The following is a 13,780-nucleotide window of genomic DNA, read 5'->3' as shown; positions in this document are numbered from 1 at the left end:
ATTAGCTGTTGTCTATGGCACCCCACCTCTAATCAAAAGAGAAAATACCATCTGGCATGGCACCCTTGGAGGGCTGCCAACCTTTGCAGGGAAATATGAAAGTAAGAAAAGGTCAAGACGAAGGAAGAGGAGCAAAACAGGCAGAAAGATTAATCCCTGACAAGTGGTGGCAGCCCAACCACTAGAGTGCAAAATCACGGATGGACAGGCAAGCATGGAAGTGCTTAAGCAGGAGAAAGAACAAGAGACAGGAATGAAGCAATACTCTTCTGCAGAAGAGTTATGAGCAAGCTGAAGAGGTATTGGATCAGAACTGCAGACCAACTCCAGAGGAGCCACTTCACCTAAGCCTCATCCGATGCAGGCTTGCCCAGGCAGAAGTGGCATCACTGAGTATTACCTCTCTGGAGACTAGCGGTCTGGGAACAGCAACTAAGACTGGCAGTGGGCAAAAGCAGTTTAAACAGCAAACAGGAACCCAGGCTGTGAGGTAAGACTAGAGGAGCCAGCACCGGGAGGATGGCTCAACAGGCAGCACTGAGCTGAAAGAGCATCTTAAAAGGGATGCATCCTTTGCCTCTCCCAGCATTGTCACATGGGGAGTAAAAATAGGACAGCACTTGTTCTGGCAAGGTTTAGAGCCAGCTGCACATAGAGGCAGCCATGTCATGCTGAACATCCCCTTGCATTATTTGGGGTGAAGAGTTCATCAGTAAGGTGACAAGGGCTCTCCAGATGTCTGAATGTGTTCTTGTGTGTTCAGCTGGTACAGAGGCTCTGCAACAGATCCACACACCAGCAGTTCCAGGTGCACAGAGCCAGACTACTGCAGTGGCAGTACCGCTACTGCTTCACATTCTAAGAAAAGCCTGTTCCCTCCCACCACAGCCACTTGAACTTAAGCATCCGCTGGGACATTTTTCACTGCTAGTTTCCCGTATCCCCTGGAAGGGGACAGGTTGCTCAACATCTTTATTAGCCACAACACCACATGCACATAGCTGTGTGCCAAAGACAGACCACAAAGTTCATACCGCCAAGGCAAGCGTACCACTCCACATCAAGCTGCCTGCTTTTTAGCCTTGGGATAACTGGTACCTTCTGACTCCAGCCGGTCCAGCCCATAGGTTACAGCTGTACTGATCTTCCTCACAGATGGAAGAGCTGTCCTCCTGACAGAAGAGGTCACCACTGCTGGAGTTACCAGGACCACAGTTTTACTGGGTAGCTCTTCTGTCTGTCCAGGCTGAGTAGCAGGTAAACCATCAGGAGGTGGAACAGCCTTCTCACTAGTGACTGGAACCACATCTGTGAAATCTGTGGAAGACAGGAAGCAGCAGCAGTTTGGCTCAGCAATATTAAAACCATTTAAAAATGAACTCCTTAGTGAAAGCTTAGCTTGGAATGAAAGAAGCCATTAAACTCCTGCATCTTTTAAGAGGTGTAATAAAAGCTTTCTTTCCAGGACAGCCAGCACAGGAGGTCCTCCTTAATGAGGACACAGCCAAGTTTTGACTTCCATTGCTTTGAGGGCTGCTAGTCACTACCCCACAGCAAGATCAGCACTTGGCTAGATCAGCACTGAGACAGCGATCAAGTTCTGAACCAAGGGAAAAAAAATCTGGTTATTGCACAAATAATAGTTAGTTGAATTTATAATTAAATCCCAGAAGCAAGTTAACTAGTGGAAGCTATGGGAAAAGCCTTCTCTCCCCTACAGAGCAATCTTACTTTAAGAGATGTGATGCAAATGGAAGCCTTCTTCCTTTGATGCCCTGCAATATGTGAATCACCAGGAAAGCTCCACAGCAGCAGTGGTACCTGCTATAGAAATACACTTACACTCAAAGCTAGCCTTGTGCTAAGAGAGCTCTTGCTACACTCCTATTAAAAGGATAGTCTCCTACATGTACTTGCCAAGGTGACATCAAGTTAGCAAGCTGTTGCTGAATGGACATGACTCCTTCAAGTGTTTCCGTATGAGCTACAGCCTCACTGGAAGTGAGGGAATGAATGACAGAGACAAGAATTCACCACTGCTCAAGTGTAGCAGACATCTACACAGGCCTCCAAGCTTGAGGGTTTGATATTCGATTAGATTCTAGGAATAATCATACTTAGTGGTCCACATCCTATCCTACTTAAATTTTGCTCCTGCAGAATAAGCATCAGTCTACAACTACTGTCTTCGGCTCCAGAAGTCCGAGCTCTCATTTGAGAAATAACAGCTCAGTTAAATGTCTACAGTTAGATTTTTTTTTAAACTTTGTTAACAAAGAGGAGACTTTTTGGATATCTCCAATGCCATTTTGGGGCAAAAGTTATGCTCTGCTGGCATACTTCACAGTGAATCCAGCAGTGTGGGCAGAAAGCAGTGGCAGCAGAGCCAGAGCCAGCCTTCAAAAGGTCAGAAAAATGCACATTAGAATATGGATGCTGTATGTTAAGACCTCAAAATACAAGCACTGCTTGTGGTTTTGATGTACCATGTCTTCTATGACAAATAAGCCTGCAGAGAACTTGAAGCAGAACCCTACCTTCAACATCTGGAGTTTTTGCTGTAGAAGAGGTGTCAGTTGCTGTCAACATCTGGGTGGCACTAAGAACAGCTGGCATCTGAGTATCCTTCCTACCTTCCTCCCAAGGAAGGCTTGCCACTCCAGTTTCCTGGGTAGTAACAGGTGCCAGTGTCCCAACTGACAGAGCAGCATCAGCCTCCTGGGGAACCGTCGTCGTCATCTCCTGAGCAACACCTACAGGAAGAACATTGTCAGCACCAACTCACATTACAGCCAGTAGCTTATGATGAGGCAGTAGCAGAACAGAGGTTTGAACAAATGATTATGCCATGTATAGTATTTCCAGAGCCCTGGTACAAGCAGATCTAGCCAAGTGCTGTCAAAAGAGCCAGTGTAAAAGAGTGGCAGAACACATGTAATGGGAATGAAGAACTCTTCTGCTGCTTTCAGTTTATTAGTTGCTCCTTGGGGACAAGTAGACCCACTGGTGAGCACTGCCATGGGAGCACAAGACTGTAGACTTGTTGTGTGAAGTTCCACTCAGAGCAAGCAAAGCTGCCAGAATTAGGCTTTTAGGGACCAGATTTGAGAGAAGAGACAAGTTTCCTAGAAGGGTTTGTTTTCACTGCACAAGTCTTATTGTTAGCTGTTATTTTACAAACATCTGGGAGCAGCAGAGGGGGAACCTTTTGATGAGTCAAGGGATTATAAAGTAATCTATAAATTAGTCATTTCAGCACCAACATGCAGTTAGTTCCCCTTTTTGTTTTATAGGGAAGAATCTTTGATGTAGGGAAGGGAAAACTTTTCTCCTGCACTGCATCCTAAAGTAGTGATTGAAGATGTCCAGCAATTAGTCCAATGAAGTCCTAAACCATACCTAACACTCCTAGTCAGCCTAGGAACATGTTATTGCCCAACACCTACCCAGAAAGGGACTTCTATTTCCCCCCATATTTTAGACACAGAGTGGGAACATAGTCAGTGGGCTAAAGGTGCCCTCGATGCAGGTAAGCACAGTATGAGGTAACGCTATCAGCCTGCCACAGGCTAGGAGCAAGGTTTCAGTCTACTGGCAAATACACTTGTGGGAACAGCAGAGTCAGAGCCTGGCCAGTTTTGCTCTAGGGTGAACAGACATCAGGAACTCTTGTTACTACAGAAAAGACAGTACAGGGCTCCAGACAGATTTTTTATGACTCTACACAGATGGTCTGAGTTTATCAAGATTTGAGTCTCACTCACCAGCTACTGGTACAGATTACCTATTCTTGGACTTAGATAGGATTTCCAGCTATCCTCTATCTTTAGATCTTCTTCACTGACTGCAAGTGTCTGAAGCTAGCAGTTGGAAAGCCAGGTGATCCCAGATACTAATTAATCCAGCCCACAGAAAAGAAGATATGTCCCTCCTTTTGTAACACTGCAGTTTAAGCTGGTATAAAATTTCCACCTTTGGGTTTTTGCACTCACTGTACCAAGACGACACCTGGGCTGTATTATAAGCCCAGGTGAAATCAGGTAGTCAGCTGATCAGAGGTTAGGCTCCCTTCCCAGGGAGCGGAGAGAAACAGCAGAGGGCTATTCAAAACAGATCCACATCTGCCTGGTTGAGATAAGCTATCCCTCTTACCTGTTGTACGAGCATCAAACCTGAAGTCCCTGCTTTAGCAGTATATGGCACACACAGAACTTAATATTGAAGTTAATCAAGTTTTTAAACTAGGATCAAGTCTCTGCTGATGAGATCTCAGCACGTTCTTCATCTCTAGACTCCACTGCCTTTCCAGTCTCAGTACTGCTATTTGCTACTAAAAACATCTTTTTTCAGTTCAATGAGGAGCAGAACAGGTAGGTGAGTAGAGAAGTGTTTACACAGTTCACAAGAGAGGAACTGCTCAGAGGAGCATACCTGCCTCTACACAGGAACATCATGCATATAGGAGTGCCCAAAACTGGTCAGTAGTTGAATGTGAATTAAGTGACCTGTTCGGACTATTACCTAGACAAAATACAGAAAACCTGATAGCTTTTCCTAGTCTGGGGGGAGGTCCTACCTCTACTGCAGGTATCAAGACCACCTTTGTACACTTTATTCCCCTGAAAGGTGGGAACAGATTCCCAGAAGCACCTCTCCTATATCTATATTCAAAGGAGAAAAAAACATTAACAGGCATGTTTTTACCTCTCAGTGAACTTCCCAGAGTAGGAAGGACATCAGCTTTTGTATCTGTCACCACAGCAGCCTCCGGCAATGACAGAGCAATGCTTTTCTCCTCTTCTGCTGTGACTGTGTCTGTCTTTTCCAGAGAGTTTAAATCAGATGTGTCTATTCCTGTCAAATTCACAGTGAGAGAAACATCATTGTGGCCTGTGGAAGCTACCGGCATTTCCTCCCCCTGTGCTGACACTGGATCTGTGCAGTTGTTTTCCCTAGTGGTCCCAGGAGCTAGTGGGGTGGATGCTGGGGATGGCAGCACTCTTGTCACATCCTCTTCTTCCTCCACATCTCCCTGCAGCGTGGAAGACAGTTCTGTTGCCACTTGGTCCTCTTCCATCTCCTCATGCTGCATGTTTCCCCCTTGACTTATATTTCCTAGTTTTGTGTCATCCCAGTCAGGCAGCACAGAGACAGTTGGGCGGATGGCAACAGTGCTAGCCGTAACAGGCAGCTCTCCTTGCCTGCCCTCTGTTCCTGTTTCCAGAGGGAGGGAAGCCTCAGTAGATGCAAGAGGGTGTCTTGCAGCAACAGACCCCGGTGCAGTCAGTATCTGCAAAGGGCTCCCCATATTTGCTCTTGTTCCAGCTTCAGAGTCCACATTTTGAGGCTGTGGACTGGGGATGACAGAATAATCACTTGTCATTTCCAGACTGGGAGTGCTGGGGTGCAGAGTGGGCACCTGCTCACTAGGGAGCTGGGGTGCAGTTGAGTCATCCAAGCTACTCTCTGCCTCCTCTGCAGTTGGAACTGTCACAGAAAGCAGATTTGCTAGGAGGCTGGCAGAGCTACGCTCTACTTCAACACTATTCTCTGCAGTGGTCTTGCTAACAGGGCTACTGACAGATTCCTCCTCAATGGAAGGGTTCAGTGTGGTCACAGCTGTGGTTAGCATGGCCTTCAGCTCACCATTTTCATTCAGCTCCTTTTCTGACTTTGCAGGACCAGGTTCCTTCCCTTCTGTAGCTGTCACCACCACAGCAGGGCTGTAAACATCCAGGCTCTGACTGCCTGGGAAGATGTGACTTGGGCTTACAGGCTCTATTTCTCTTTCAGCAGTAAAGGCTTCACTTAAGGGCATCTCAGATGACTTTGAGACCCCAGACGGCTCTTCAGAGACTGTTCGCTCAGAGGGGTCCAAGATAGTTTTCAAGTTTGACAAGCTTGTCCTTTCATCTTCTACCCCGTTCCCTGCCCAAGGGCTGGGCTTGAGCTTCGTCATGTCCCTCTCCTCCAGTTTCTGAGATGCGAGGCATGGTACACTGGAGGACAAGAGCAGGATGCCGCAGGCAGCCACACAGATGTGAAATCCTATTGAATTACTCATAGCTGAGGAGAGATGTGTAAAGTTTGTAGGGCAAAAAGTCTAGAACATAAGACCTAGAAAGGGAAAAAAAGACCAAAATGATCATTATGGGTATGCATAATCCATTAACTTAGTGCTTTAACTGGGCAAGTTGTAGACATGCTAGTCTATGGTCAGTTCTGTGTAGATTCCCCCTATCCATCCTTAGGAATGGATCCCTATATCCCAGCTACATCTAATTTTATTCTTCCTAATCATGTGAAGCTTCATGCCAGCTGCAGACTGGCATTAAAAAAATTTTAATGCTGAAGCCCAAAACAGACCTTGCCAACCTCTCCCCTCAAGCAGCAGAATCTGGCACTCTACCCAGCATGCATCAAACCTGTAAACACGTAATTAGGATCAATCAGTTTGTTCTCTGTCATGTCACAGACTGTACTGTATGAGTTTTGTCAGGGACAAACCTCAGCTGGACAGCTGACCAGACTGAAGTCTCAGGCCCATTATGGCAAGTCCCGTTTTTTCTGCACAAGTAATTCAGTTCCATTCTGCATCTATGCATAAGAAATAAGTGGGGTGGGCAAAACACAGGGACAAAGAGCCAGAACAGCTAGGCGCTAGAGGCTTTGTAGCTGCATTAGTATCAAGCCCTGCATGTCCTCCTTGGCCCTCCTGAAAAAGGCTGTAGCCCAGACAGTACTGGAAGTAGCACTGCTGCATTAATACAATGTTTATGCTGCACTGCACCATGGAGGCATTTCCAGAAAGTTATAATTGTTGCACTGCTTCAAGAGTTTCCAGGAGTGCTGAACCAGTAGCCCAGCAGTGATCCAGACAGCTGACAACCTGCTCTTGGCAGCCTTTGCCATCTCTTGCATCGCAGGTCAGGCTGCAGGCCAGATGGAGCACCATGCAGTGACAGCAGCCTGTTTCCAGCCATCTTCCTCTGGGCAGGTGGCTTTCAGCTCCTGGGCTTGTTATGCCATCCCACAACAGCAGTGGGCTGGGACTTGCCAGGCCCCACTGCAACACCTCTTGTTTACTCATTAGACACAGGAGAGCCACAAGTCTCTTGCACTAGAGAGATCTACCTTGCAATGAAGGGCTGCTCACCAAGGTCTCTCTCCCTGTTTTAGGAGGTGGTTTGCTAGTGGCCACAACTGGGCCCTATATTAAAAGCTTCAGATCAATAGCTTCACTTGCTTTGGCCAGTGCAACCCCAGTTTCATGGGAGAACTCCTCTTACCTTCAAGCTGCAGGGGATAACATGAATGAATAAGGAGAACAGCTGGAATTTTCAAAACCACCCCTCAGACTTCATGGAAAGAGACAAAATACCACCTTTTCAGTCTTGCTCACATGCAGTAGGATCAGTCATCTTCCCTTGGCTTGCTAAGCTTCTTGTTTCCACACTCCGACAGCATCCATGCATTACTTGCATTTGTATGCACACAGTGCAGTAGCAAGCTGCCTAGTACTGCTTTGCTACCCAATGGTGTATAATTCCCTCCACACCATCCCAGGCACTCACCTGATGACATGCAGGAGGTGACCTCTGTAGGGGGAAGGAGTCAAGTATTACATTTGTGCTAGTCCCCATCTAACACAGCCCTACCTGTTTCCTGCTGCCCCTATGCATGCTTTCTCTTTAGAAAGAGGTTTTATATGCCCAATCAGCTCAATACAATTGAAACATTAGAACGTTTACAGTAATACATCTGGCCACATAGCTGTTTGTTTCTACTATAACACATGCCCCCTACTCCACATAGGGGACAAACTTCTCCAGCTGAAGGCCCTTGAAAGTCTACACTAGAGACAACCTTACAGATAAGGTATGCAGAAGACAACCTCAGCATTGGCAGCCTGGAGACGCACACAGGTCATTAGAGTCAATGCTGCAGGCTTCATTATCTGGTTGAGCCTTCAGGGCATACAGAGTCATTTTTTCCATTCTCCCTACAGCCTTGTCCCTTAGCACTTAGAGGGATTCACCTTCACATATCGCAGGCCACACACACACACCAGGTGCTCAGGCTTCAAATAAAGACCACCAAGAAGCTGTTCACCAGCAACAGCACAGATGTCTCCTCCACTTCAAGCATTTCTTCTTTGGAGGGTGGGTGGCCACCCATTTCTCTCCTGTATCCTCACTGCCAAGAGACAGCTGAAAGCTGACAATATTCAGCAATCCTTCCAGGCTAATCCCTTATGCACTTTTGCAATTAAAGAAGTACTACAATTATATTGTGTAAGTTAAATTACTAGTGCCTGATGACATGCATCTGCCTTGCTGTATGAATACAAATCATGTTCACCTCACTCACCCCTTTAGCAAGCACCTGTTAAGACCATTCAGACATTGCAAGACATCAGGAGAACAGCTTTTGCATTTGAAATAAACTGTTTGGTTAAGTCTGGATCAAAATACAGTGTTTCTAGAGGGAGTCAGATATTTATGATTATGCAAGAAGTTTTAGTAGAAGTAGTTAAACCCAAACAGAACTTTAGCTGGACTTGAAAGATAACCATAGCTTGCAAATGTATTTTTATGACAGCAAGAACACTACTATTGGAGAACCCAGAGCTAGAAACTCAAGACACTGAGGAGAAATACTAGGAGAAGTATTGAAAAGTCAAATCTTTCTCTTCCTTCCTTCCCCCCCCCCCCAAGTTTACTCCATCTCTACTAAGATCAAGGGTAGAAATGAGTAAGAGGGAAAGCTGCTTCCTAGAAGGCTGGCTCTTACTAGTCCATTAATTACAATGTAACAAAATAAGAACCTTTCTCACCTTTCCCTTCCAAAGCAGAACTTTCTCCCCTCTTGCTAATAGATGACATGGGTAATGTGCAGTACTAGCCTGATACAAACAGTTCTTGGAGTATCTTAGAGTGGCATTATGCAGCTTCTCCCAGCCTGAAGAATGCTGCAGTTCTACATTTGTAGAGGGCAAAATTAACATTGGAGAGAATTATTTGCTCAAGAAACCCACAACTAAATCTACGCTAACCTAAACCTCTGCATTCAATGCTATCTGAAGAGAGTGGCATAGAACCTGCTGCAGGGCAAGTGGCACAAGTTCATGTTTAAGCTTAGCAAGAGACTGGATTAAGTGGTGTATGAACAGTGGTGTCTTATCTTAAGGAGAGTTTAACACCTTGCTGTAGCATTTCTACTTAATGCTGAAGTGATTCAGGTTTCAGCCGCTGGTAGCTGGCTGCACAACAGTTGACTACTCATGCTGCACTGGGCCATGCACCTGTCCTCCTGTCTGGAGGATTTATAGGCTATCCACTCTACAACCTTAGCCAAATGATGACAACAAGCTGGAGCATGCAGCTCTAACTAAGCAACTCCTCTGTAGTAGGAGCACCTTTATCACCGGCTTGAAGCAGTGGAACAACCTAGAGTTTCCTGCTACAGGAGCTTCTTGTCCCCAGGCCTCCCCTGGCATTCTCCAGGCTAAAGCCCTTGGAGGACAGTTATCAATCACTGGCTAGGCCAGGGCGTTAGAAACAGCGCCAGCTACTTTGCCTGTACTGAACAGCAACAAAACCCAATAGATGTAGTTCCCCTCTCTGCAAAGGCAGCACAGCTGCAGATAGCCAGGAAGGTCTATCTTTAACACATGGGGGAAAAAGGTTCTTCTAATTCCAGGTGCACTGGAAGAAGTACAAGGGTCTGCTAAGCAACAAATGGGTCATGAGAAAGACATCTCTAGATGATGTCCCTCAGAATAAGAGCCATCTACTACTGTGGGCATGTCACCAAGCCGAGGGACAACAAATATTAATTGGACACCAAGTAAAGCAGTCCTGCTGACTCGCTTGGATCAGTTCTGAACCAGGCTGCTTCCTTTCTCCATATAATTAGCACCAGCAATAACTACCAAATCAATACTGCCTCTGAATTTTAAAGACCCACATGAAGGCAGCTATCAAGAAGTCTAATGAGAGCCAGTTTAGAAGGAATCCTATCATGTTAGGATTTTTTCCAACAGAGCACTTCTGAAGGGGACAAGGAGGGAACAGATCCTCCAGTGGGCCAGCAGTCGGTGGATACATGCTCGAAACAGAAAACGAAAACTGTCTTCTCCATCCGAGCTGTATGTGACTATTCTCAATGACAGCTTTAAAAGGGTTTTGCCCAGCCAATTTCAGCTAATGAGAACGCCCAATAAAAGCCACTTACTGCTATTTTCTGCCTTAAGCAAGTTCTGGCCATATTTGAGGTGTTGAAACCGCAAAGGAAGAGCATCAGGCTTTCAACTCTCTTGAATTAATACTCTTGTTCTAACAATCCATCTCCCACACAGAGAGGGCACTTGTACTCTGAAGCCGAAGTGGCTGCATGCATCATATAGCTGAGAACACAGGAGATTAACAGGTCAGCTTCAGGCAAATCACTGTCTAGCCTTTGCAGGACATGGCTTTTCACACCTCCAAGTGCAAGCTTCATTATGCTAGCTTTGACTGGCTGAACAGTCTGAGATGTGCTCAGCACTACAATTTGTCTGTGATTGATAAGTGAAATGGACAAAAAACACTGCAAATCTTTTAACACAAAGATTTAGCCAAAACATACAAGTCAAGCAACTGCCAGCAATCAAATGCTATGGTACCAGCATGCTATTGCATGCTATCCAGGCTTTATTACTTGTGCTGAATACAAAAGCCAGCAGACAATGCACAATCTGACACTGCAGAGCTCCAACTCTTATTTCCATGCACAAGCTGAGAAAAATGCCCGCATTTCATCTTATATTATGTCCTTGCCCAGTCCAATCATGTGAATTGTAGAGCTGCTGCTCTTGCAGCACATGCTTCAGATAGCTCTAACTGGTTGACGTCTGTTTATCTCCAACAGCTTACAATGCAATCCCAACAATGACACGACTCCATGCCAGCCACTAATACAGCATGCATTGAATGAGCAGAACTGTGCAGACACAATTGTGCACTCAGGGGTACATCTTCCTCTAGCTTTGTGAGCAAGCCAACAAATGAGATATTAATATTCCAACAGGCTAACTCCCTACCAGCTCTGTAAGCACCTCTAATGCATAATATATAAGCCCCACTTTGAGCATTTCTGTTCCAGCAGTAGTTCTTTGAGAAGAGACAGACAGCAGGTTTCAGGCATTTATTCCCAACAATAAGCTCTAGCTTGCTTTGTTCAGCAACTGCACAGACGACCAGTGCAAATCCCTACTCAGATTTGCAAGTAAGGGCTGCACAGTTCTTCGCAGCTTCTGACCCGTGCCAGGTCCCTAGGACTATGGGAGTCAGAGGTCTGCAGAACTGGAGAGATTAAGAGGCTGGGGAGGAGGGGTGTTCAAGAAGGAGGCCAACGGGTGTAACAGTTTTCTGATACCAAGAGCAAGGAAACGCTGTTCTCCACATCCATGCGGAAGAGACTAACAGCGTTCCAACTCCCAGGGGCAAGGGGCCCTCAGACACCTAACGTGGGCAGCAAACCGCACAACAGACACCCTAGAAGCCCGCAGGTCTCTATGGGTGAAGGTTTTAAGATCAGATTAAATAAGCCTTGCCGGGCTTTCTCAGGTGAGGTTGATCTTGCCTTTTGGCAAGGGAAGGGGATTAGAGATGCCTCAAGACTCAACTACATCCAGCACACCTGCTTCTTGGGTACAGATTCGTCCCATTGTTCCCCTTACTCACGTCCACTGGTTAGCTTAAAAAAATAAAGGGGAGAAGGGAAGCCTTTTATTACAGCTGCCCATCACTACGCCAGCCTGACTCCGATTAAACCCAACTGGGAGCGGGGAAGGAACAACCCCTTCAGCCCGCACCGGCGCCCGGTCACCACCCGCAGCTCGAGGCTGGGTGTCACCAGGACTTGCCCCTCGTAACACTTGAGTTTCCCCAGCAGAAAGAAAGAAAAAAAAGAAAAATAACAATAATAATAAATTTGAGCAGCCGGTTAACATCGTCAGACAGAGCGGGGACGCCAGCGCCTGGGCCAAGGTCAGCCCGCAGCACAGCCAGGACTAACCCGCCCCGGCCCCCCCCGAGAACAAAGAGCCGCCCGGCGGGCAGAAAAACATATACAAATAAAATAAAAACGAACGACCGCGGAGCGGCTTCGGCTGGGGGCGATCTCCTCAGCCGCCCTGCGGGTGGTGGTGCCGGCGGCGGCAGAGCCCCCGGGGCCGCCTTCCCCTTCCCTTCGCTCCCCCCCGCCCGCCGCCCCGACCCGGCCTCACCTGCGCCCCCGCCGCCCCCTCAGCCGCGCCGCCTCCGCCCGGCTCCTCGGCGGCGGCGCGCCGCGCTCGCCCGCAGCATCCCGCCGCCCGCACGGCCGGGGCGGGGCCGCCCCCAGCCCGGCCCGGCCCCCGGTGTGGAGGGAGGGAGAGAGGCCGCGCCCCGCCAAGGGCGGGGGCTACGCGGAGCCCTCACAAGGGCGCCGGGGCCTGGCCGTGGTTCCCCCCCCCCCCAGCCGCGCCGGGGTGGCTCCAGCGGGGGCGCCCTCCACAGAGGGGCGAAGCCCAGGCGGGTCTGGCCGCCATGTTCTGAGGGCGCTCTCCCCACAAGAGAGCCTGCCCCACAGCTCCTTGTTCTCTTTCACCCCCCCCTCCCCCAGAAACACCCCCATCTCTCGTGTGCTGGAAGGCTCCAGGGTCACACCGTCTCCAACACACTCAGCACTTCCCAACGCACCAGGCCAAGCATCTCGGTTTTGGGGCCGCCCGATCTGTCTCCCGCCTTTGAGTAGTGGTGAGGTGGGCACCCAGGCCCCCAGCTGCAGCTCCCTCCCGGCTCCCCAGCACCCTTTCGCAGAGACAGGGGGCTGGAAGTCCTCAGCAGCGTGCCAGGAAGATGGGTTGGCACCGAGTACTCTGCAAGGAGCCCAGTGCCGAGTTTATACTCTACTCTTAGGCAGCGGTCATGAAACTGGTTTCAGCACAGCACAGAAACCTCATAACTGCTTCAACAAAAGAAATAAAGCCATTGATTGTTACTTACGTGGCACACGCTACTGCTGAGCAGCTGTATGCAGGTAAACTCCACCACGAGGCCTAAGTCTCATGCCCAACACTGCCATGTTACTTGCTATAACATGGGAAGGGTCTGGTGCAACCAGTTATTGCACCTCTAAAGAGAGGTTTCAGCACCGGGCTGCGCATGCTGAAGCACTGACTCAAGGACAGTCCCCATTTTAAGTTCTTATTCACAGCAGCGATCAAAGTCTAACCAAATAGGCCCCTTCTCTTTGCAGGAGGCTTAGGGCAAGATCTAGAAGTGAGGCCCACAACTCTGTCACTAGCTTTCCTTCCATTAGAGCTTTTCCTCCAGCATTTGCAGCTAAGAGATCACACTTCCATCCTCTCCGTAGACTTTCTCCAGAGAGATTATTTAAATATTGCCCCTCCCCCAGCATTAGAAGAGCTTCTTCTTGTCATTGGTATTTTAAGCACCTATGTGGTCAAGGAGAGAGAAAGGTGAACGGTTGTACTGCTGTCTTCTTCCTCCCACACATTCTTTCTACTGACAGCCCTGTAAGAAATTAGCTAGTCTAACAAGAAAATTAAAAAAACCCACTGCACTGTCAGGTTCTGGAGTACATACCAATAGGCTTTGCTCAATATTGGAGAGTTACTGCAACTCAGGAGTCTGCAGCCCGACCCCCAAAAGGAGACCAGTTTAGCATCCTTTCATCCCCCTCCTTCAGGGCTGTGGCAGAGGCAACACAAAGCCTCAGCTGCACACACAGG

At 48.0% G+C, this 13,780-nt stretch overlaps 1 protein-coding gene across 5 annotated transcripts in view; it reads right to left on the bottom strand.

The window, feature by feature from the left end:
* Positions 1-13,396, bottom strand: part of ARMH4 (armadillo like helical domain containing 4) — a 79,093-nt gene extending 65,697 nt beyond the window's left edge. For 2 of the 5 annotated variants that reach the window (XM_068947436.1, XM_068947439.1), the window contains exons 1-4: positions 13,032-13,396; positions 4,705-6,117; positions 2,538-2,753; positions 1,099-1,317 (exon numbers count right to left, since the gene is read on the bottom strand). In XM_068947436.1, coding sequence (XP_068803537.1) covers positions 1,099-1,317; positions 2,538-2,753; positions 4,705-6,064 — 1,795 coding nt within the window. In that variant the 5' untranslated portion in view covers positions 6,065-6,117; positions 13,032-13,396. Of the gene's footprint in view, positions 1-1,098; positions 1,318-2,537; positions 2,754-4,704; positions 6,118-7,574; positions 7,599-12,271; positions 12,354-13,031 lie in introns of those variants that run through there. The other 3 variants (XM_009670667.2, XM_068947438.1, XM_068947437.1) reach the window with 3 other exon arrangements.
* Between the last annotated feature and the right edge of the window lie 384 nt (positions 13,397-13,780).

This window comes from Struthio camelus, chromosome 5, assembly GCF_040807025.1.
Source record: "Struthio camelus isolate bStrCam1 chromosome 5, bStrCam1.hap1, whole genome shotgun sequence".
NCBI classification, from domain to species: domain Eukaryota; kingdom Metazoa; phylum Chordata; class Aves; order Struthioniformes; family Struthionidae; genus Struthio; species Struthio camelus.
The sequence above is the reverse complement of the archived record's forward strand: the minus strand, read 5'-3'. Positions and strand labels throughout refer to the sequence as shown.